Genomic DNA, 22944 nt, shown 5'->3' on the forward strand with positions numbered 1-22944 from the left:
AGTGCTGTGTTTGTCTCTCATGTGACTCAAGTGATTGGCATTTGCTGTTGTCAGGTAGCAAATTACCTGTCTGTCCTGTCTGGAAGCAAAGAGGTTTAAGGGATGTTGCAGAGGAGCAGGGAACTGGCAATACTGACTTTGAGTTGGGTACATTTTCATTAAGCTCTTCTGTGCTTACAAAATTGAGCCCTGGCCCCTCCTGTCTTCAGCTGCCAGTCCTACACTGGTCTGTGGTGTTGCTATGCTTTCCTTTCTAGGCTTTGAAAAGAGATTTCCTTGGTGTTTAGAGGTTGCTGTAGCTTTGGCCTCCATTTGGGCTCCATGTGCTTGCTCTGTGAAGGAAACCTTCTCTTAATACAAAAATTAAACGGATTTGCAGTGAAAGAGCTACCTGGAATCAGGCTTGCAGGTTGCTGTGTCTTAAGCGCTATTAAGATTGCAAAAAATATCTGCTGTTCTACATGGAGAACAGTATGGTGCAGCAGCTAAGAGCATGGCCCCAGAATTCATAAAGACATGGAATCATGGAGGTTGACAGGAATCTATGGAAATCTAGTCCATCTCCCCCTGCTTAAAGGATCAACTAGAGCAAGTTGCTCAGAGCCATGCCCAGTTTGGTTCTTAATATAACTGAAGATAGATGTTATACAGCATCTCTGGACAGCCTGTTCCTGTGTTTAACCACCCTCACAATGTAAAAAAAGGAAAGGGAGGAGTGGTTCTTAGATTAAATTGTCTTCTTTTTCAGTCTGTGCCCTTTGCTTGTCTTTTCACTGAAGAATCAGGCTCTGTTTTCTTTGCTTCATCTCACCAGATACATATGGTTATTAATGAGGTTTCCTTCCCCTGCTCATCCAGCCTAAGCCTTCTCTTCTCAGGGTTTAACAGTCCCAGCTCTGAGTCTCTCCTTGTATGTCAGATGCTAAAATCCCTTAATGTCGGCCTTACTCCAGTATGTCCACGTCTCTCCTGTACTATAGGACTTTATATTACTCTCTGCTGAATTTCATGAGGTTCCTGTCAGCCCATTTCTCCAGCCTCCTTAGGTCCTTGGGAAAAGTAGCACATCCATCTGGCCTGTTGACCACTCCTCCCAATTTGCTGTGCACCTGCAGACATGTGCTCTCTGTCCCTTTATATAGGTCCTGAATAAAGATGTTATGCTATATTGGCCCACTCTCTTGACACCAGGGGTTACACCACTAGTGATCTGCCTTCATGACTTTATGCTGCTGAACACAGCCCTCCAAGCCTGCCAGTACAGTCAGTTTTCAGCCCACCTCATTTACCTAGTCCATACTTCATCAGTTTGTATATGAGGATGTTATAGGAGCCAGTATCAAAATCCTTAAGAAAGTCAAGATGAACAGTTTTGGTTATTCTTTTCTCATGCACCGAGCTAGTCACTGTGTCATGGATGGCTGTCAGGTAGTGAGGAATGATTTCCCCTTTGCTGGCTACTCCCGGTCACCTTCCTGTACTTAGTATGTTTAGAAACAATCTCTAGAACAAGTTCCATCACTTGCCCCAGTATTGAGGTGAGGCCGACTGCTCAGTGCATGATGGCAAACTCTTTTGTGGGAATGGAACTCTCTTAGAGTGCACATGCACATTGCACACACAGTTGAGAGCCTTAGGGGTGTCTGGGTGCTCACTCAGAAGGGTGATGTGTTAGTAATGAGGTAAGCATGGTATTGGGAGCTTACCTTGTGTAACAAGGTGTAGTCCTGAAGTGTTCACACTTACTTTTGCTTGCCACAGAATGCCGGTGCAGTATATACTTGGTGAGTGGGACTTTCAGGACCTGACTCTGAAGATGAGACCCCCAGTATTTATTCCTCGGCCTGAAACAGAGGTATGAATGTAGGGAATATGGTGGGGTGGGCTGGAATCTCTGAATGACATACAGTACAATCATAGCATTGCTGTGAAGGCATGCTGTATATCGTGAGGTTGTAGTGATGAGGAGGTCAGATCACTTCTTTTAGAATAGAGGGGAAATTCTTAGCTTGTGATCTGGAACTGCTGGACTTTGCCTCCTGGCTCGGAACAAGAGATATTGCAAGCTAATGTATCAAGTAGTTGCACAGAGAGCCATCTCCATTGATGGCTTTCTTCCCATGACTTGGCTTTCTTTCCTCCTTTCTGCTTTAATAATTACTTCTGGAAGTTCAAAACCTATGCTGCTATATCCTCAGTGGCCTAGTACTTTGGTACAAGGATAAGAATCTCAAAGGTGTCCAAAGGTTGTTAACAAAATCCTGCAGTAGTGAAAAGCTGCTACTGGAAAATGATAACGGACTCCAGAGAACTTTTTTGTCCATGTGGAGACTAAAACAGAGCAAGCTTGTAGGACATGGCAGCTATCACCTGTCTGATATCTCCGCTCATTCAGACAGAATGTCCCCTACTGACAGTGTCAGAAGAGATGTCAAGGACTGAGTGGGCTTTGAGATGGGAAGATTGCCTTTGCTTTTTCTAGGGATGAGATAGTATTGGGAATGCGTGGAGAAAGCTGTGGCTCACTGGAGAGGATGCTGTCTGCAGAATCCCTCATCTGACACCTTTTATTACACAAAAGTCAAAAGGCAAAGACAGCCTGTGCTTCTGTATTGCCCTCTGAAGAAGAGGGTGCTACTAAAATTCATTAGAGAGTTCTGGGCAATTTGGTGGGAATCAACACTTAAGATAGCCTCTCATCTCAGCCTGTACAAGAATACTCAGAAGCAGAGCCTTGGTTTAGTGTGGGGTGTCAGTAGCACCTTACTGAGAGCTGGCAGGGCCCTAGGTCATAGTGATTACACTCGTGTCCAGCAAAGGTGTGAGCTCTCTGTTGTGTCTGGCTGTGATCACTCCATGGTGATTAAGTTTGGAGATAAGGCTCTAAGGAATAGTTTTGCCAGTTGGAGCCCAGCCATGGTTAGCTTTGTTACTGCCAATGGTATTTCTGCTTGGGGTGATTCAAGAGAGTATTTCCAGCCTCTAAATCCCCATTAATTCATGGATACAACATGAGCATTAAAACGAGGGAGAACCTGTGTGCTCTGCAAGTCAGAACATCTGTTGGCAAGGCTTCTTCTGGTGCTGTGCTCTCATTCTCTACATGCAGTGCCGGGCTTCAAGCAAAGGCATGTGGAGTGGAAGCTGGGATGGCTAATGCTTGAGAATGTTGTTAATTGTGCCCATAATCGTGATTTTGGTAAAGCATGTCCACTGGCCCATGCTGAAATGTAGTGCAGTGTAACATGCTGTGTTTGAAACAACGTAACATACCCTGGTGCAAAAATGTAGCATAAAGGAGCTTAACGTAAACCTTGTCTTTCTGGGAAAACTATTTGATGTGTCACCCTACTTACTATGAAGACACATTTTAGCACATTTATTATTGAAGGCCAGGAGTTTACGAGGACGGCTCAGGCATGGAGCTCTGTTGGTAACTGAGAGTTTTCTTGTGATGTTGTGCTGGGGTGGTTACCTGGACAGGAAGAGCTGTTGCCCGTGTTTTGTTTCATCAGAGTAACTTTTCCAGGCTTCACTGGACTTTAAAACTGCAGTGGAAGTAGCTCCTATCAAAAATATTGAAGTTAGTTGTATCTGTTGCACTCTTCTTATTTAGGATTTGTCTGCAGCATCTTAAAACCAATAGTGCTGGAACTTTTCCCCAAATAATGTCTGTAAATAATCCTTGCTCTTTAGGAAACAGTTCATTATCAACATTGATAGCCCCAGTTCAAGTTGCTTATCTGTGACTGCACACACAAGCCACATGGCTTGGCTTGTCCTTGGTTGAGTAAATGTGACTCCCTAAATTGACTTCTTAGTGCAGATACACAAGCAGCTGCAAAATTTGCTTCCTACTTACATTTATGTAGCTTCTGCAAATGCCGTTGCTTGTTGGTTCTGAGTCTGAAAAGAAGAGGAGCCAGTTTTATGCTGCACATTTTATTCCGTTGACAACAGAAGGCATGAAATTAAACACAGTATGACATAAACCACCAGCATTGTTTCAGTCCTGGGGACAGAGACACACATGCAAAGAGAAGCTCAGTTTTCTGCTTGATTTTGTTCTGTGTGAAATCTGCCCCTTATAGTCTATTAAGTTCTCTCTGGTAACTGAGGTCTTTCCTATTTGCTTCCTCTCGGAAAATTGTTTCAGCACATGTGGCTTCGATCTTCTGCTCTGTGGGAATCCAGGTAGGGAGAGACAGGCAGCCAAAATGAGGAAACCAGCAACTCCTCTTCAAGCTCTGAGTGGGATAACAAACCTGATTGTATTCACTTACAACTTCTTGGGGTGCAGGGTTGATAGATACTCCTGTGAGCACAGCCATGCTGCGTTGAGGCAGAGTTTTGTAAGCAGCCCTCAGTCTCACCTTCCTTCAGTTACCCAGCCTGCTGTGAGCAAAGCTTTGGACTCACTGCTGCAAGTGCTCAGTGGGTTTGTGAGGGCTTGTGGAGCTCAGTGTCATGCCTGCTTTCCTCATGTGCCCATCAGAGCCAGGCTTGTGCAGTGGGGAGGTGTTTAGGAGTGTGATCAGCCTCATGAATAATTTTTGTTATGTGATTTTTATCGTAATGTCAAGGAATCCCTGTCTCAGCATTGCTTAGTCACTATATTAATGGAGAAGAAAGTCCTTTTCCCAAAGCAGGGTTTCCTAAACCTCAGGCATCTGCCTTGTGGATCAGAGGAAAAAAAAGGACAAAGAGGAGAACTCAGCCAGCCGTGGGTACATAATTCCTTTTTTGTCGAGGCAAACAGAGGTTAAATGAAGCCTCATAATGACTTCATTAAGGAAAGGTTTGGGTTGGTCCAGGGCTCCTTTGGAGGAGGTAGTTTGAGGTATCACCAGTCTGTTACCCCTAGAGGGCACTACAGGCTTAGGCTCCCGGAGTTCCTGCTCGCTTTATTTCCTATTAAATATGGCAGGATTATCTGGTGTTCCTGATCCCCTCCTCTCTCACTCAGATGCTGTATTTTAAAGCAAATGAAGGCTTATTGTATTTCATTGGGAAAAAAATGGTCATTTTTTAATCCCTTGCAGTTACTGTGTGGGTAGAGTCAGGCTCTTGGACACTGAGGTTTTGTTTTTGCTGGAGGAAAGCTGCTGGGAGGAGAGCCCCAGTTCTGCTTGGGAGGATTGTCACAGTACCACCATCCCCTCTGACCCTCAGGCCAGCCAGGAGTCCCCTGGTTACAACTCCTTGACCTGTTGTGATCTCAGCACCTATGTAATTTTTCTGTCTTGGCTTTGTTGTGGTGGCTATTGCCACATGAACAGTGTGCTGTCCTGTGATGGGGGGACACTGTGAGGATGAACTCTTAGCCTGGGAGACATCTTAGGGTAAGAAATTGCAAGTCTGTGTCACTCTGAACAGTTTTAGTAGTCATGCAGAACAGATGTGGCTGCAAACTTCTGTGAGAGCATAAGAAAAGACTTAGTGTGTCAGGGATCTAGTTCAGTCTAGTTCAATGTGCTGGGTGTGACTGGGGCTTGTAGCACCTGGAGCAAAATTACAAGGGAAAAGATAGGCATGGAAGGACCCCCCCATCTTTTGACAGTCAGTAGTTAAGAGCTGGTTTTAGCCAAAGCTGGATTTGGGTCTGTTGTGCTTTCTAATCACTAATGAATCTGTCCTCCATTCATTTGTTTAATCCTCTTTTGTGTCATCTGTGTCTGATGATGCCTCCACAACACCGTCTGACAGTGAAGCTTTCTAATTTTGTGTTGTAAGTGGGAAGAGTGTTTTCTTTGTTTCTGGTGCTGCCTGCTTGCTGAACAGGAAAGCCCTTACTGCATAACGCATAAACCATTGCTGCTCTCTATAGCATTTGTAACTTGTAGTCCTATTGCTGTCTAATGAATTCTTTTTCCACTTATGATTTTCAAGCTTTTATCTTGTTCCCCAAGATAGATTCTTTCTTTCCCATGATAAGAGTGCTCAATAAACCATTGCTGTGCACTCACATCTGTCAGCTGAAGGGCAGTCATTGTGCTGGGGTTTCTAGGAAAGCACTTTAGTCAAAGATTTGCTCAGAGAAAGCTTTTATGAAGTTTAACCTTACTTCTAGCTAAACATAATCGTTAACCTTTCAAGAAGGTCAAGCACTCAGAGACAGGAGGCTTTTGGGTTCCTGACATGTATATTCAAATCTACAGAGTGCAAGGGAGGGCCTTTTTCCAGTGCTTTATGTCAAAAAAGTATATACATTTTCTGTTTTAATTGGTGCTGAAGGGAAAGGTTTGATGCAGAATGGGCTTTCATTCCCCTAATTTCACTGCCACAGACGGTTACTTTCTGGAAGGGGCAAAAGGTCACAGTGTCCAGTCAGTACAGCCATTGATCCAGAGACAGGAGATGGGCCTTTCTTTCATGATTTTGCCTCTGACCGGTTGTGTCCTCACGAGGAGCTGCTTCTTTCTGAGTCACTGGCTTTGCAAAATGAAAAGGATAATGGTGCCCTGTCTTGTATGCAGCATAAGGTCCTTTCTCGAAATATATATAAACTCCTATGAAGTACATTGAACACAAATGCAATAGGGCATTATTTAATAGGTCAGAAATGAACTGTTCCTTGCAAAATGTAGCTGTGAACAAATGCGCTGAAGTTGGAGCATTGCTGTTGTGGCCTCACATGGATCAGGTTTTGCCTGTGTGAGAGGCAATACTGTATCAGTATGTTTGGGGGATAATATTTTCTGAACCTGGGCTGTGGCACAGAGGCCAGGGGATGAGAATGACAAAGGGAGCCTGTTGTTGCTGCAGAGCAGTTGGTATTGCCCTTTGAGTTAGGCACAAGTGCTTAATAGGATTCTATATGCAGAGACAAATAGTGCAGCCTGTGCCTTGTGGCTGAGGGGCTTCTCACAAGCCAGAAAAGCAGCTCTTCTCACTGCCAGAAGTGCTCAGAGGAAGATTTGGGATTTAACGGATATTGGCTGGCCACAAGCAACTGTTTTCAATGGGTTGCTCAGCAGGCTAATGTGATCCTGGTGTGTGTTAACAGGGGGCTGCCAAGTACAAGTAGCAGGATTAAATCATCTGTATACTGCAGTAGTGGAATAGCCACAAAAATACTATGTCCAGTTATGCTACTGACTGGTTGAGAAAGAAACGGAAAACTAGGTTTGGAGAGGAACCAGTAGGTGAATTAACAGCTGGAACAGTCTGTCTTCTTGTGAAAGACTGTTTAGCTCATCAAAGACAATCTTAGGGGTTAATTACAGAAAATTGGTAACAGAAGTCTCTTTGGTTTCATAGACAAGTGTAGAACAAACACTGTAAATGCAGGCCAGAAGAAAAGGTGCACATCTGTAACAGAAAGGGTTATTAATTACTGAAGGAGCTTTGCAGGGTTCTGCTGCTAGCCACTTTCAGATCAGGACAGGATGTTTCCCCAGGACAGATATCTTCTTGTTCAAAAGGAAATGAAGAAAGCAACAGGGTTATTCCTGGCTAACTAACCAAGATGAACAGTGGCAGTACTTTCTCCTGGCTTCCTATGAGAGGAAAAAAATGCTGTGCTCTAGTGCAGAGGATTACTTCAAAGTTGATGATTTCCAGGGCAGATTCAAACCCATAAAGCAAAAATCTGTGCTGAAAGCAGGGAAAGCAACAGCTGATTTAAGCCATGCACAAACCTGTTCTTCAGGTTAACTTATATAGACTTTCCTAATGTGATTTCACAGATCTCTGGTGTTAATCCATTTATTGTTTTTGGCCCTTAAAGAGCTCTGGGAAGCCTTTAGCTTTTTAATCTCCCTTTTCTGATTGAACGAGTGTCTGTGTTTCTGTGAGTTTCAGCTGAGTAGCTTAACTCATCAGCAGTGAGAGCAGGATTTAGGACTAGGAAGTGGAGAAAAACAAGCTATAGAATGGCTGTAATGAGAAGGATAGGCCTCAAGCAGATTCCCACACGAACAAGGGATAAAAATACATTTCCTACTCCAGCTTCTTTCAGACATCCAAGTAAGTAATGGAATTTGGGAGCTAGGGATTAGTGAGCTGGACCAGTGCATCTGTCCAGATGCTGTATCTGGCAGTGACCAGTACCAGTATCTGCAGAGAAACAAAGTGCCTTGCTTCTGGAGAGATGTGCCTAGAGAGAGGTTTGTGCTGGAGACCTGAGGTACAGCCTTTTACATTACCTTTGTTCCACTCTTGCCCCTCTTGGGCATGGTCAAGTTTAGATGTGACAACTCTAGTAATTTCTCTTGGGCACTAGCGTTCAACCCAAACCATTCTATGATGCTGTGTATGGGTTGTAAAGATTGCTACCTTTTGGTACAGTCATTTTTGAGTGTTGTCACAGCTTCTCTCCCAACAGATGACACAGCGCTTGACATGTGTCCTGACACATCAGGAGCTGCTCCTGTTGTGTGACAGAAGCCAAACTCCTTGCTCAGTACTAGGCTTGTCTTTACCTGTTTGTTTGTCATTGCTTCTGCCTAAAGCCACCTTTTCTTTCACGGTCAGTGGCTCCTTCTGGAGTTACTTTGGTGTTTTGCTTTGTGTGTATAGGGTGGAGTTTCATGGGCTTTGTGCAGTGCTTTCTCTTTCCTACTGTGGTGCCGAGCAGAAGAGCCCAGAACAAAACTGCCATAGCCTGCCTGCCCACTAACTATTGGGCTTGCTTGTGGCTTGGTTTTGGAAGGTTTGTGACGGTGATCTTCTAGGGCTGTTGCCATGAGGTTACATTTCCAGCCTGGCTTCCCAGCTTTTTGTCATGTGCTGATTGGCAGCCAAGTGGACAAACAGGAGGGGAGGGGTGATTCAGTTAATATCAAATCAGGCTCCATGGAAAGTCCCGGATTCTGAGAACAGAAGTTTCTGGAAAGCACACAAATAAGTAAAACATTCCCAGGAAGGGTGCGAAAGCAGAGAGGTTACCCAGGTTTTCATGTGTCTTTTGCTTTCCTTGTTCTGTTTGCTAACCTGAGAAGTAGAGCCTCTTGCCACCTGGTTTGTACCCTGGAACCTTGTCTTCCCTGCTTTCCCCAGAGCGTGTAGGGAACAAAGAAAGGGTGCTTCTAGGGAGTGCAGTATGAATTTGTGACCTCCACGCTTGCCTTTCCCATTCCTCCCCTCCTCTTGTTTTCCCTAGCCTTGTACTTTTAATCACAGAAACACCAGATGGGTCATTCACTGTTATTGGACTGTGGCATGTGATTGCCTCCATTCTCTGTAGCCCCAAGAATCTCTGGTGTTTCCTCCCAACTGTCTTAGTGCTGAAAGCTGCCTGACCTTGTTCTCTCTGCTGGTTGGAGCCACACAGCTGTGGAGCTTGTGGTTTGGGTGCTGGCAGACACTGTCCTCATGCTTTCTTTGTGCAGCTGTGGTTCCAAGAAATACAGTGAACTACAGACCTGGCCGCAGGGAGGGGGGTAATACCAAGAACCTGTCAGAACATGAGTGTGTGCTGGGGGGGAGGTTGGGGACCCGCAGTTGTGGGTGGAAGGGTGAGGCAGAGCATCATGGGAAGCTGGAGGTGTTTGCAATGCTCTGTGTTTCTCTCAACAGAGAAGATGGGAGGGGGGGAAACCAAATAAATGACAGCATGAACTTGGGGTGAATCTGGCAATGAAGCAAGACTTCCTGGAATCACAAGGTGAGAGCAGGCTGTGAGCGGCTTGGCTGAAAGACAAAAGCTTGAGAACCTCTGAGTGCTTGAAATTAAGTAGCATGGGGGCAACTGTTTGTTTCCCCTGTATATGGAACCGCAGGTAATAGTTCTCTTCTAGTCTCTGTAAGCTCTTCTTTTGCTGGTCAGGTCTAGATATCCTTCTCCCTCCCAAGGATGTCCTGCATTTCTTCCAGTAGATTACTAAATTCACCTCTGACAGGGGTCTAAATACCTTCTCCCCACTGTGTTTTGTGCTAAGCAACAGAAGGTAGGTCTCTGAAAATCCATTGCTTGATGCCTGCGTCACCTCCAGCCCAGTGCAATGGAAAAACCATTCCTGATACTTTACACTTAGCTTATCAGCATCATGAATGCACAGGTTTCAGAGGTGACTGGTGTGCTTGACATCCTCTTGAGTATTCATTTACACAAAATCCTTAAAATGGGAGAGAAGGGGAGGTTCATTGATTATCACTGTGCATGGGGGGTTAGCAACAAGCAGAGAGATTGGGATTCAGTCACACTAATAACTTGGCAGAGCTCTGAGCTGGGCCAGTTCTCAAGCCCAGCCTATGGCCCTGACTATCATGCTGTCTGCCTGAAACAGATGACAAAAAGGCCCTGGAGCAGGCTGGCAGTGCTGGAGTGCCCTGGAAGGGCACATGGCAATCTTGCAAGCTGTGGATGGCTGGGGAGCAGTGTTATCCATAGGTAACATTTGCTCCCAGAAACAGCAGTAGCTACTGAGCTCACCTTGTGAATTCTAGCTCTTCCTCACTGCTGCTTGAACATCTCTGCACACCCATCTATTTGATGAAATGTGCAAAGAGAGGATTTTAGTTTCTCTCTGGTTCTGTCTGCCATTTGGTCCCTCCACTCTTTCCAAAGCTGTCTGTGCTGAGGTGAGTTGCTTCTTGCAGAGACTGGGAGACAAAAGATCTACAAAATGTTCAATTTCCCCACTCCAACAGAAATACTACTCTTATACTCACATACATGTATGCCAGGTTCCAGGATAAAAGTAGGTCTGCCAGTGCCTGTAGCACTGGTTAGCAGGTTTTCCAGTGTAGGCTGTGTTGTTGCTGACAATAATGACACATGCTGTAAGCAGTAATGTGAATTTGAATATAACAGAGTTGAGCATTCCTCCTATCCAGTGGTTGACATACCATGGGCACATACAGAACTGGGCCACATTTCTAAGATGCTTTTTAATTTATGATTTTACTTGCTCCTTAATACAGTGCTTTGGATTTTTTTTTCCTATTTACAGATATTTATCTACACCAATAAAACCAAGAAGACAATTCAAGAACAGCCAAGAACTGTCTGTTTGGATGATTTGGGAATCTGGTTCTGATCTTTGTGACTTCTGCTTTTCAGCAGGAGGTCAGTTGCCCTCACACAACTGTAGATCTGCCAGTTCCTAACTGGAGTTTGCAGGACCCATTCCTACAGTATAAAGTGATGGATGTGGCTTCTGGAGCACTGGATTCAGTGCTCTGCTCTGCTGTAGTCCCTCAGGAGATTTGGATATTCACTGTTTTACTGTTGCTCCTCTGGAAAATGGGAGTTGTGAGGATAAAAGTGTTAAAAGGTACTGAAGTGCTCAGCATGTTGCAGGGACAAGGGACCTGAGTGAGTTAACTCGTTTTCCTGGCTTTAGAGATTATCAAGGCACAGTGATTTTCAAGTCATTGTTTTATCCAAAGTGGCCTTTTTCTCAGTGAAGCATGTATTGAATCCTGTAAATGATGTGAGTGACAGTAAGCCCTTTTGGATAACCTGCCATTTCAGTTTAGAATGTCACATTGTGGAGAATTTACCTAGCACATTCCAGAGGTTAATTACCTTTGATTGCTAAAATGTGTGCTTTTATTTCCTAATGGAAATTTTACAATTTCATCTCTCAACCTTTAGAGCTGGTGATCGAATTGATGGTTAAAGATGGCTTTTAGCAATGATGGCATTATATTAGCAGGTTTGTGTGCGCTGGGTCTGCTCAGTCTAAGACATGGAGTATCCTACACGAAGACCACAGCTTTTGGCCATCTGCTGTTGTCCCAGTTTCTCTGCGTCTGGGACTGGCATCACTTTTGAGCACCATCTGCCTCTATTGCTCCTCCCCAGCTGTGGCTCGAGTCAGATTCTTGCACAGAGGTAGGGAATATTTGTCTGCAGGGTGTTTTGTAGTCTTTGTATGAACACTGTAATGAGTGGCCAGAAATACTTCATCTCCCAATATGAGATTTGAAAGTGGTTCTGCTGTGTTCTGCTAAATGCTGCAATTTATCAGTTTCAAGTGGTGACATCTTGGAGATTGTGACTGGATTGCTTGCTAAAAGATGAAAAATACTGAGAAGAATCTGCAGAATACTGTTCTGAACCAGTTTTGGATAACTTGATCGTTCATGATTTCTGAAAAGGAAATCTAGTGCAAAGGCAGTGAGCTGCCTGCATCTACCTTCCCTGCCTGGATCATCCTTGCTGGGGTATCCTCATTCTTCTGCAGATGTTGAGGAAATTGGGGTTTTGTGTGAAAGCTGTAAGTCAAGGGCTGTGATATCACAAAACTCTTATTCCAGTGCATTCAGGTGTGTCTTTGCTTCTTGCTTTTAATACATATCTGCAAATTTAATCCAACATCGAATAATCTGTACTAGTAATTTATTTCCTAATTTGCCAGGTAGGGTAAACCTTGTGGTTTGCTTGCCAATCACTTTTATTTAATAACTGAATTTATTTTCATAATTATTGAACTTTTTGGTTGTCATGAGATACTGATAGCTGAAAATGGCTGCAGTTTCTTTAGGTTGTCACATTAACCTCTTTTAATTTAGAGCTCTTATGATAAGCAAGTGTATTATAAGAGAACTAGCCTTTGCCTCAGTAAGAAGTACATGAAATAGCCCAGGCAATAAGGCAGAGGAGTCAGGAAGTGGGATACAAAGCCTAAGTAATACCAGCATCCTTTTTTTAATATATGAGTGGTAAAAATGGAAATAAGTCATATTTCAATAGGAACAGTCTAAAAAATACTTTCACTGTGGAATGTATGAAATAGAAGTTCCATTAAAAACTCCAAGCTTGAATTTATTTATGGTAAACCTTAAGGAAGTTAATCAATGGTGACAGTAGTTCTATTGCAGAGAAGTTACATTTGGACATTTGTAATCAGCAACTTGTGCTACTGTGTGATCAGCCCTGGAGACAGATGGTTCTGACGAGTTCCTGTAGAGATTGACTGGAAATGTTTGTAAATGACCAGAAATGGCTGGGATTTAGAAAAGTGATTCAGGAGCTGAGCAGGATTTTTTGGGTGGCTTTTCTTTGTGGTCTTGGAATCATCAGCACCTGCTTCCCCAAACCGGCTGGAATCTCTGGCTCTCTGCAGGGCAGAAGTGTTTTCATACTGCTTCGTCTGGAGCTGCTCACTGAAAAGCAAAAGCCATTTTTGCACTGAAGTGGGTAGATAAGGTGTTTATTTTTCCCTGTTGTTATCTGAGCACTGGTAGTCCAGTCCTCTAATGGTTTCCCACAGTCCTCTTGGGAGCCTGTAAGAATGTTTTCCTCTGTAGTTGTCTAGGAAAGGAATCCCATAGCAGCAACAAGGAATACATGACTTGGAGGCTTTTAGGAAAACACAGTGCCAGTACCACCATGGTGACCAGGGATGGGCACTGCAGTGTGGCTCCTTACCTGCCTGAGGCTGCCTTAGCTATCACTCACTGAATTTTGCAGTGAAGACACACCTCTGAGAGAGGTCTCTTGGAATAGCACCCTCCAGCCTGTGGTTCCTTCTCTTGAGCTTTTGAGTGAGTACAGAGAGCTCATTGCTGAGAAGAGAGCACCAAAAGCTGTGGAAGGCAGGGAATACAATCTGGAGAAAGCATGAAGTCTGTTGACACTGAGCATGTGGTCAGCAAAGGCATGAGCATCTCTGACTCTTCCCAGCTCAACATCTGGAGAAGATTTAAGAGAAACAAGTGAAAACAGTTGAAGGTGGTTCTTGCTGAAGAAATCCTGAAGGACCCACAAGGCTGTGGCTCTGAAAGGGAGCCTAAAGAAAGCTGAGGAGCCAGTGGCTCCAGAAAAGCTATTGTTGGCAGGGCCATCCTACTGGAAAAGCAGCAAAGCTTAGCACAGCCCAGTTGAAAATGTCAAAGGCTCAGGAAGGGTGATCTGAAGAAGAAGTAATGTCACTAGAACAATTACACTTTCAAATAAACCAAATTTTTCCATTTATGCTTACAGGCTCTTTCAGCAGGAGGAATCAACAGGCAGGGGTTCTGTTAAAATGGAAGTTGCCTGGCTTTGCAAGGCCCAGATAGTGTTGAAATATGCCATCCCAGGCTGTGAAGCAGTACAAACTTCACTTCTGTTCTCTAAGCGCAGGGTATGTGCTTGCATACAGGGGCACAGCACTTTGATATGTTTAAAAGCAGTTCACATCTTGTGGAAAATCTCAGAAAATAGTGACAAAACAGCTTGTGTCTCAGGTGCTCTGCTGCCAGGGATGTTTCACTGAGGCTCATCTATTCTAAGGCTTCATTTGCATACCTGTTTGCATCCTTCCTCCCTCCTCACTACAAATGCAAATTGACTTAGCATGAAGGATCACCAATAGAAACAAATATTTTCACAAAAACTGCAGCTTTGCACAAGGCATCTATTGCACTGCACCCCAGTTAGGGTGATACATGTAAGGAAGGGCTTGCCCTGATGTACAAGCGTGCCCAGTTCTGGCTCCTGAAAAAGTCCCTGGCTTTACTGAAGGCTGACCTGCCTGCCAGGACATATTGCCTTTAAATATTCCTGCTAATGCCAAGAACGTGCAAGATCTCTTATAAAAAGTGGAAGCTTGATAATTTTCCTGGTAATGTTTTTCATTTGCTGGCAAAATTAAGCCAATTATTCTTTGTAAATTTCTGGATATACAGGGGAGAACCAAGAGCAGACCTCTCAAGCAAAAACCCAGCCACTGTAGGAGGCCTTGTTTCTGTATTGGTGTGCTATGAAAGCATAAGGATTGTGGGGAGTTGTGAGCACTTACTGAAGCTGCTGATGCACTCACAGTGTTTCTAAGGTTTCTGTCCACTAGATTTCTCCAGTGAATAGTAAGGGAAGTTCATGTTGCAGACAGAGGGAGGCACACGTGTGCTTTCTCTTATATAGCTAGTTATTCATTCTCAAACAATAGAACTCTGTATCTGATACCTCTCCTGCTGTTTTGGAATTTATATGACATTTGAAGGGTTTTAAAAGGAGGAGATTGATAGGAGAGAGGAGGCAGTGATGGCAGAGATGTTTATGGATCCAGGAGCATGGATGAAAATCTTTTCCATGTGACTTTATACCAACCAAATGTAGTAGGAGTCCACAATCTGACATCCATGCAGGGAGCTGCTCATTTGGATCATTTAGTAATTAATTGCCTTTGCTTTTCATCTGTAGGTTGCATTATTGTTTTGGATGCTGCTAGGAGCTGTACCTTTGCCTCCAGATTACATACCATACTGAGACAGTGTAGAAATCTTACATTTTGAAGCTTATAAATTCTGAAAGCTGGGATTTTAGTGTCAATAAAATGGTGTTGCAGAAGATAATGTGCTCCAGCTGTTTGGTTATTGTTTTTCCCAACAGTGCTAGAAGATTTCAGTGGATCTGTGGGAAATTGTATCCTGAGGATTTGGTTACTAATCAAAGCACCCTGTAGGGGAGATGGAGCTTAAGTGACTTCTGACATGTCAGTTCCATTGCTCCCATCTGTGTTTAAAAAAATTGGCAACAAAAATGTGTTTCACTGAGCTACAGAGTCAAGAAATTCAAACTCTAGTCCTCAGACCACAAAGGTGTGAGTCATATCAGCTCCCTTAGGGTTTTCTTTGTTTGATTCTCTTAGGATCTCATCTCTCTTGTTGTGGAAGAAGAATCTCTGATGTACAAGAAGAATTCAGGCCTCTGCTTCCCAGTTTCTGCCCCTCATCCTGTGATCCTGGAGATTGGCTGTGGCTCTGGAGCAATTGCTCTGAGTCTGTTGTGCAAACTGCCACAGGTAAGCTTTTTTCAGTGCTCATAGTATGCTAGATGTCTGTGTTACAGGACAGTCCCACTCCAAGTCTTCACTGGGACTTCACAGACAAACCTCTGTTTTGATGGGACTTTGGCAGCTGAGGGCTCTGGCAGTCAGGCTTTATATGTTTGTGCTAGATAGAAGAGGGCTATTTAGGAGCTGTCTGCAGGAGTAGCAGAGGCGCAGTCAGAATGAAAGCAGCAAACGTGCTCATTCTCTGGCTGGCACAGCCCACTATCACCCCAGCCTGAAGCATTGATGAGTGTTGGTTTAAGCTGATATTCTGGGCTGTGGACAAGAGGGGCTGAGGCATGAGCACACACTCTGTTAGTCAAATTTATGGGGCAGTCATCTCTAAAAATCACCATTCTGTGAATCGAAAGATCTTGTCTCTAGGAGACTGAAGACTAAATGAATACAGGGAAGGGATTACCACAGAAATGTCAGTACTTAGGATCGATATGACAAGCACATGGCATGCTACCAAACCACTTTCTGTTCCCTGATAACAACCCACACCTTTTGAAGAGAGTGAAAAGAGCAGAAAAGGGACTGAGATTGGGTGACCAAAGGCTTTCTTGCCATAATAATAGTGTCGTGTAGCATGCTTACAGAGATACTGTTGGTAAGCAGAAAGAGAAGTGAATCCAAGATCTCATCACAATGTGGTTAAGGGAAAAATATTCCACTTTCCTCAGAATTGCAGACGAGCTGGTTTGTTCTCATGAATAGAATTGCTGTGGCCAGCCCCTAGTCCTGCAGAAGTGAAAGACTTGTGTAAAAATTAGAGGCTGAGGCCTTTGTTCCTCTTCCCAGTGACCTGATCAGGTTAATGGTTGAGCTTCATGACTTCAAAGTGTAATTACTCTGATTTCCTGAGCTGTACTTCACACTTTTTTCCTTGCCTGTTAAGTTAAAGAGCTGTGTCAATCTGTCCCTGTTACTGATAGCACTCCTTTCTCTGCTGTGCCCAGAGAAATAAGGAGCCTTCACTGATTAGTTAGTAGTAGCCACACAGACAGCTAAGTGGAGCTTACACTCTGTGTGATCTCTTTAATGCTTGAGGCAGAATTTGGCAGTAGGGTACTGAGAAAACAATGGCAACATTTCACTTATGGAGTCAGCTGTGTCCTCACCGTAAGGGTCAACTTCACGTGTGTGGGTGTTAGTCTCAAACTGAAATTAATCCCTCCAGGAATCATGGCCAGTCACACCATCATATCCAGATGACAAGTAGCTTCTTTAAGCATGCTTTCTCCATGTAAATACTTACCAACATCTGTGTTTAAAAAGCATTGAGCAAAGCAGAACCATGTCAGACCTTTGCCTGCACTTAGCCCAAGGTGGAATGGAAGGTCAAACCAATCTCTAACTGTGTAGTGCTGTATCTTAAATTACACTAGAGGACTCTCCAATACTTGACACACAGTCAGGTATGTGCAGTCAATACGTGGAGTGAATGTGGTGCCAGGACTTCAATGGAGTATCTAGACAAAAGGTGTCTGTGTAACAGATGGAAAATACCAGAACCTCTGTCCAAGTGGTTATATTAAAGCTGGAAGGGATTCTGTTTGCATTATAGATCTTCCTTTAATCTGTGTCTACCCAGACTAGGCAGTGTTGAATCTCACATTGCTAGGAGCCATGAACATTAGGTGAGCCTATGTGACTCCATTGTTGTCAGCTTTGGTTTGGTCAGGAGCCTGTCTGTTTTGGTAGGGTGCTGGCAGTGTTGCAGAGTGCCTTCTGTCACCTTACTCGAAGCAACTCAAGATCCCTTCAGTGCACTGAGATCCGTTCTTCATGAGCTGTTCCTTTTAGGAGCCAGGAATGAGCAGGCAGTTGTCAGGTTTTATCCTGTGTGTCTTTTTTTGGCAGAACATGTCTGTTCACAAACCTTGTTGATGGTGGTTTGTTTTTTTCCTGTGCCAGAGCCGGGTGATAGCCATGGATAAAGAGGAGGCTGCTGTGGATCTCACCAGGGAGAACGCACATAGGTACAAACCCACATATTACCCATAGTTTTAAATTGTTGTTTGAAAAAGACCAAGAGTCCTCAGTATCAGGACATGGGGTTCATGTTTAGCACCACTGGAAACCAGAGAATTTTTAGTCAGTTGAACTCCTAAAGAGTAAGGATTAAGAAAAAAGCTTATGTTTACTTGAGTGTTTTATTCTTTGACTTGTGAATGTGCTTTGCAAAGGCAGCAGCCTAAATAAAGCAATAGTACTTACAGGCTGTCTGTCTTCCACGGGTTTTCAAAGCATTTTGTGGTAACTACTCTTACCCTTTTCTGTGAACTTGGGAAACTCAAGGCAGCAGGTAGTAGGAATGTATGTCACTTAGGAGGTTAAGGCCAAGTGTAGTCTGAATCTTTCTTTCTCTGTCTCCCTTCATCATTATTGCTGTGCTTTTTTCTGGCATTGCTTCTCTACATATAAACTTGCACACTCATATAGCACTTTTACTCTGATGTGCTAGTGTGATATCCCTCAGCATCCTCCTTGCACCATCACCTTGGGTTTAGTGAGAATGGTGCTGCTGGGGCCTGTGCTGTGGCTGGGTGTTCAGAGCTGCTGTATCAAACATCTTGTGGCTGGAGTCAGGACAGACCTATAACTATAGGTCAACCTTGTCCTTCCTAGTGCCTCTGCTCCCTCAAGCGGTTCTTAACTCTGGTTATTCTGGACTGTCACTAACATAGCACAGCATGCACTTTGCTTTCAATTTTGTTCCTTGGGCAAAGAGCACATCCTAAACTTCCCTTGTGGTTTGAGAGGAATCCAGCTGCAGTCGGTGGGGTAGGATATACGTGGATCAGATAAGAGATGTGACATTTAATGAACTGTTCATAGAATGTGCTGTTCATGAACCCACACAGACATTCCCCCTAATCATTTCTCCTTTTGTTCTTGCTTCTGGAATTTTACAGGCTGCAGCTCCAGGAGAGGATCCATGTCCTCCACCAAGATGTTTCATACAGTAACTCTTTTCACTGTTATAATCCCCTTTGTCTTTCTCCCTTTTTACTTTGATGGGGGAGGAGGCATGAGAGACAGCCATAGGACCCCTTTGGAAGGCAGGCATCAGGAGGGTGTTGGAGTTAATGGAGAAATAATCAGTAAGAAGTGAGTCAGTGAAGTGTTTCCCTTCAGAGATTTCCAGGCCAAATGTTCAGCTGAGAGAAGTCTCTGCCTGCATCAGAAGGTTCCTGGTTTTAGGTGTCCAAAGGTTGTGTTCGGATGCTCTCTACAGTTACTGGGGAGAGGCAAATATAAGCAGAGTGTAATTCATTCCATGCTGACATGGATGCTATAGATAAACATGTATGTGCTTGTCTCTTTGTTGATGTTAGAGGGAACCCAGATATTTAGCTTAGATTAAATGCCCAGCTAAGAGGCTTGCCTGAGGACATGCCCACACTCACATAATACATGATTCAGGGCTCGTATGTGTCAGTCCAGAGAGTAGCATGAGCACAGCGAGCTGAGCCTTGTCTGCTCAAGAAGAGCAAGCAATTGGGTAGTTGATACTGCTGAAGAGGGCCTAGCTCTTTATTAGAGGTCCTTATGCAGCTCTGGTGAGAGGAAGGCATCTTGACAACTAGTCTAAGCTGCCTCTTAGCTCTTTGTGAGCTCTCTCAAGTCCCGGTTGTTGCCTAATAACCAGATGTGCACAAAGCTTCACAGCATCAAGGTCCTGTGATTTGTAAAGTGTTCTGCTAAGCAGGGCTGTGGTACGAAAACAGGATAACTTTGCCTGGGCTTAGCTTTGTATCACTCTTGCATTCAAGGTGCCAGGCTGTCCCCAAAAGAAATAGGATAACATTTTATTAGAGAAAAGTGGAGCCAAACACACATGGACATGTGTCTGGAGACAGTTACCTGGCAGGATTTTGGCACTGAGCTTACAGGGGAGATTGCTGAGATTGAGAGCTGGTTGTGATTATTTTCTTCTCTAGGTTCTGCCAAGCAGCTGCTGCTCTGGGGCCCTGTAGACTTCATAGTCAGTAACCCCCCGTATGTTTTCCATGAAGACATGGCTTCCTTGGATGCAGAAATCCTCCGGTAATCAAAGAGATTCTTCTTCTCCTGTTCCATGAGGCAAGGTTTTCTGTCTGCTTTCTTACACTACACACAATTGCACATGAAACATGCAAATGTAGTATACACGTACAGTGTAGGTGTGTTTCTATACTACATAAAAATGCAGTGTTACTTTGATATTGCCTACAGGTCTGTAACAATACCAAAGCATTTTAAGTACACAGAAATATGGAAAAAGCACACACTTGGAAATCAGCAGGCTCCTGATCCCAAACAGGTTCAGGACATTTTTCCTGCTTTTTCTTATAATTGGTGTGACTTCATAAAAGAAAGTACAAGCAGTCTGAGCAGCATTTTGTGATGGAAAAAAGCTTGACTGGAAATGCTGTGACCCATTCTCATCCCAATGATTGCCTTAAGCAAACAAACCCACACAAACATGAATAAGCTCTTTTGGGGTGTGGAACAACTTTGTGTGTGCCGGTTCTTCCTCAGAATCCATCATCATGCATGTCAGGACAAAGGCCTGCACCCGCCTCTCTACAAGATGCACATCCTAATTTGCTCTGCTAGGTTAGAGGGCAGCCCAGCCTGGTTGTTGGCATGGTTGAAATACAGCAAGTGATCCCTTTCTGTACAGCCTGCGCTTTCCCTGTCCAGCTTGCCCAGAGGCAACAGATCCACAGGTCAGAGCTGTGTGACCCTGCCTGCAGGTGGCTTGTAATTTTCAGGATGAGTTCAGGGGATGTTTTATGCTTGTGCTCAACATGGAATTTCTCAGCCTAGTGTCAGCTGCCTTCTTAATCTCTGTATTTACATCAAAGCTATGACTGCCTTCACCTGCTGTAGGAGTACTGGAGTTCAGGTGTATTTGGTGCACCTGTGTTTGGGCAGCACATCCTTAGGTGTGTGCCTCATGCCACATGAATTGCTCTTAATGTTTTCTTATTCCCACACCCAGCTATGAGGACCTTGATGCACTGGATGGGGGAGATGATGGAATGAGAGTCATTGAAACAATTTTGGTTTTGGCTCCTTCTCTTCTGAAGGATTCTGGGTAAGCACTGTAAGAATTTAATGTCTTTTGTCCATTCACTTCTACAACTTCTATGTTCTTTTAATACAGGAAGAAATGGGGAAAAGAGTTGCAGAAATGTCCCTCCCTGCCCCATTTAAGAATACCAATTTTTAAAATGTCATATATATAAGCAAAATTAGCTTGAATTTGGTTAATAAAGGAAGCCTTCCTTGAGCAGTGGTGGTGTTTCATAGTCATTAGTGAAGTGGGAATCTTTAAAGGTCAAAGCAGCAACAAAAAGCACATGAAAGAGAGCAGCAGAGAAAGAGGGAGTGCAAAACAATGTAAGCTTTCTAAGCTGAATAACTGATTGAAATAGGAGTAGTATAGAACTCTGTGAGAATGGATGTAGAGCTCTACTTTCCTCCCACCCTTTAATTAGGGGAAACTTGTTTATTGTGCCAGGATACAATGCTGAATATCCAGGAGAAAGATCAGCCAGAGATAGTTTCTTAAATGCTAAGTTTCTCCAGGGCTAATGCTCAAGACTGATTGTTCCTGTTCTCTTTCATGTGGGATCTGTTTTGTGCTTAAAGATCAACATGCTGATACTGAAAAGTCTGTTGTGCCAGGGCATTCATGTATCCTGCTGAAAGATTCTTGACATTTTACCAGCATAAGAGAGGTCATTGAAAATCTGGTGTTTTGAGAAGAGGAACAGGAATATTGACAAGCATAATGCATGCAAAAGAATTAATTCCCACTGTGCACGCCCATGAGAACAGAAGATGCTCCTCAGAACTTCCCAGCAACTGAGACTGGTCTCATGGGATGATTTTTTTTCCCCTTCCCTTTTTACTTGTTTTATGAGATAGGAGCTGAAGAGTGTAAGTTTTTTAAGGTCAGGAATGAGATCCACACCCAGCTTATAGTTAGTTTGGTGAATTTATAGGGAGTATTCGGTATGGGACTTCTTAGGAATTCTCAGGAGAGAGTATGGTTGAGGCCTGGCCTCTCTTCTTTGCCTGTTAAGCCTATATTTTGCTGTGCTGTCACAGGCTGTAACCAGTTTCATTGTCTTCAAGTGCCTCTAAGCTAGGGTGGTTCTGCTTCATCATGGGAGTGGAGATGCAGAAATGGGCCAGTGTCATGAAGTCCCACTGGAGCATAGATGGAAATAGTCCAGCAGTGTCCAGGGTTAGTCCTGGTGCACTAACAGAGCTTGTCTGATTGGTTCCCTTATCCCTGCTGCACCCTCCTTTGTACAGTTCTTTGTGTAGGGCTTAATGCTGGTGGTGTTTTTGTAGCTGATTTATGGATTTACTGTGGGAAAATGCATGTACTAACTTACACTTTATGACTTGCTACTGAGACATAATGTCACCCTGCTTATAACAAAGTGAAACTTCATGCTGCCAGTCTGGAGCTCAGTGTTGATACATTTGTATCTTAAAACCTTGTTTTGGCCTTAGATCTTTTGAGGGCTTCAGAAAGACAGAGCTGGTGGTATCTATGCATGGAATTCAGAAGGGGTCCCTACATCTCCATACAAGGGTTTAACTGCTCACACACAGGAGCACCATGAGAATTCCCCCAAATCTGCGTCTTACATGGACAGCTATGATCTGATTTAGGATTAGTGTATTGCAGTGTGTTTGCTGATCCTCTCCTTTCCTGCTCTGGTAGGAGTAATCCAGAAAGACAGACCTTAATTTTTATCAGTTTAGCAACCTAAGTGTGTGCATCTCCCCATTTTCTACTCCCAAATTTGTCCTTTTAGGAGTGTATTTCTGGAAGTTGATCCCAGACACCCAAATATGGTGAAGGACTGGCTACAGGCACACCCCAATTTACTACTTGTCCTCCGTGCTGTTCACAAGGACTTCTGTGGCAAGTAAGTCTGGTTTACCTTCAGATTTTTGCTTCGGGTATAGGCCTGTCCCCTTTGTATATTATGTCCCCACGCCCTGATGTATTGAATGAAGTCAGCCAGAGAAAGTCCACAGCTGAAGCCAATCTTGAACAAAACAGGGGGTCCCTTCAAGTGTCTCAACTTTCTTATATCCTGAGGTAACTTGGCAGGTGTTTCTGAGTCAGAAATTCTGATGCAGGTAAGCATTTCTGATGGGGTGACTAGCTCTGGTGCTGTTATCATTATTGCTTTTACAGGATGGAGGTAGAGGC

The 22944-nt window shown here is 43.9% G+C and overlaps 1 protein-coding gene across 5 annotated transcripts in view; it reads left to right on the forward strand.

Annotated features, from left to right (window-relative positions):
* The window catches only part of HEMK1 (HemK methyltransferase family member 1), a 28856-nt gene that overhangs the window by 3424 nt on the left and 2488 nt on the right, over positions 1 to 22944 (forward strand). For 4 of the 5 annotated variants that reach the window (XM_031042372.2, XM_031042371.2, XM_031042374.2 and 1 more), the window contains exons 4-10: positions 1762 to 1855; positions 15525 to 15677; positions 17628 to 17692; positions 18629 to 18678; positions 19658 to 19763; positions 20704 to 20799; positions 22541 to 22654. In XM_031042372.2, the coding sequence (XP_030898232.2) occupies positions 1762 to 1855; positions 15525 to 15677; positions 17628 to 17692; positions 18629 to 18678; positions 19658 to 19763; positions 20704 to 20799; positions 22541 to 22654 (678 nt within the window). Of the gene's footprint in view, positions 1 to 1761; positions 1856 to 15524; positions 15678 to 17627; positions 17693 to 18628; positions 18679 to 19657; positions 19800 to 20703; positions 20800 to 22540; positions 22655 to 22944 lie in introns of those variants that run through there. The other variant, XM_031042375.2, reaches the window with a different exon arrangement.

The sequence above is a fragment of the Melopsittacus undulatus genome, chromosome 9, assembly GCF_012275295.1.
Source record: "Melopsittacus undulatus isolate bMelUnd1 chromosome 9, bMelUnd1.mat.Z, whole genome shotgun sequence".
Lineage (NCBI taxonomy): Eukaryota > Metazoa > Chordata > Aves > Psittaciformes > Psittaculidae > Melopsittacus > Melopsittacus undulatus.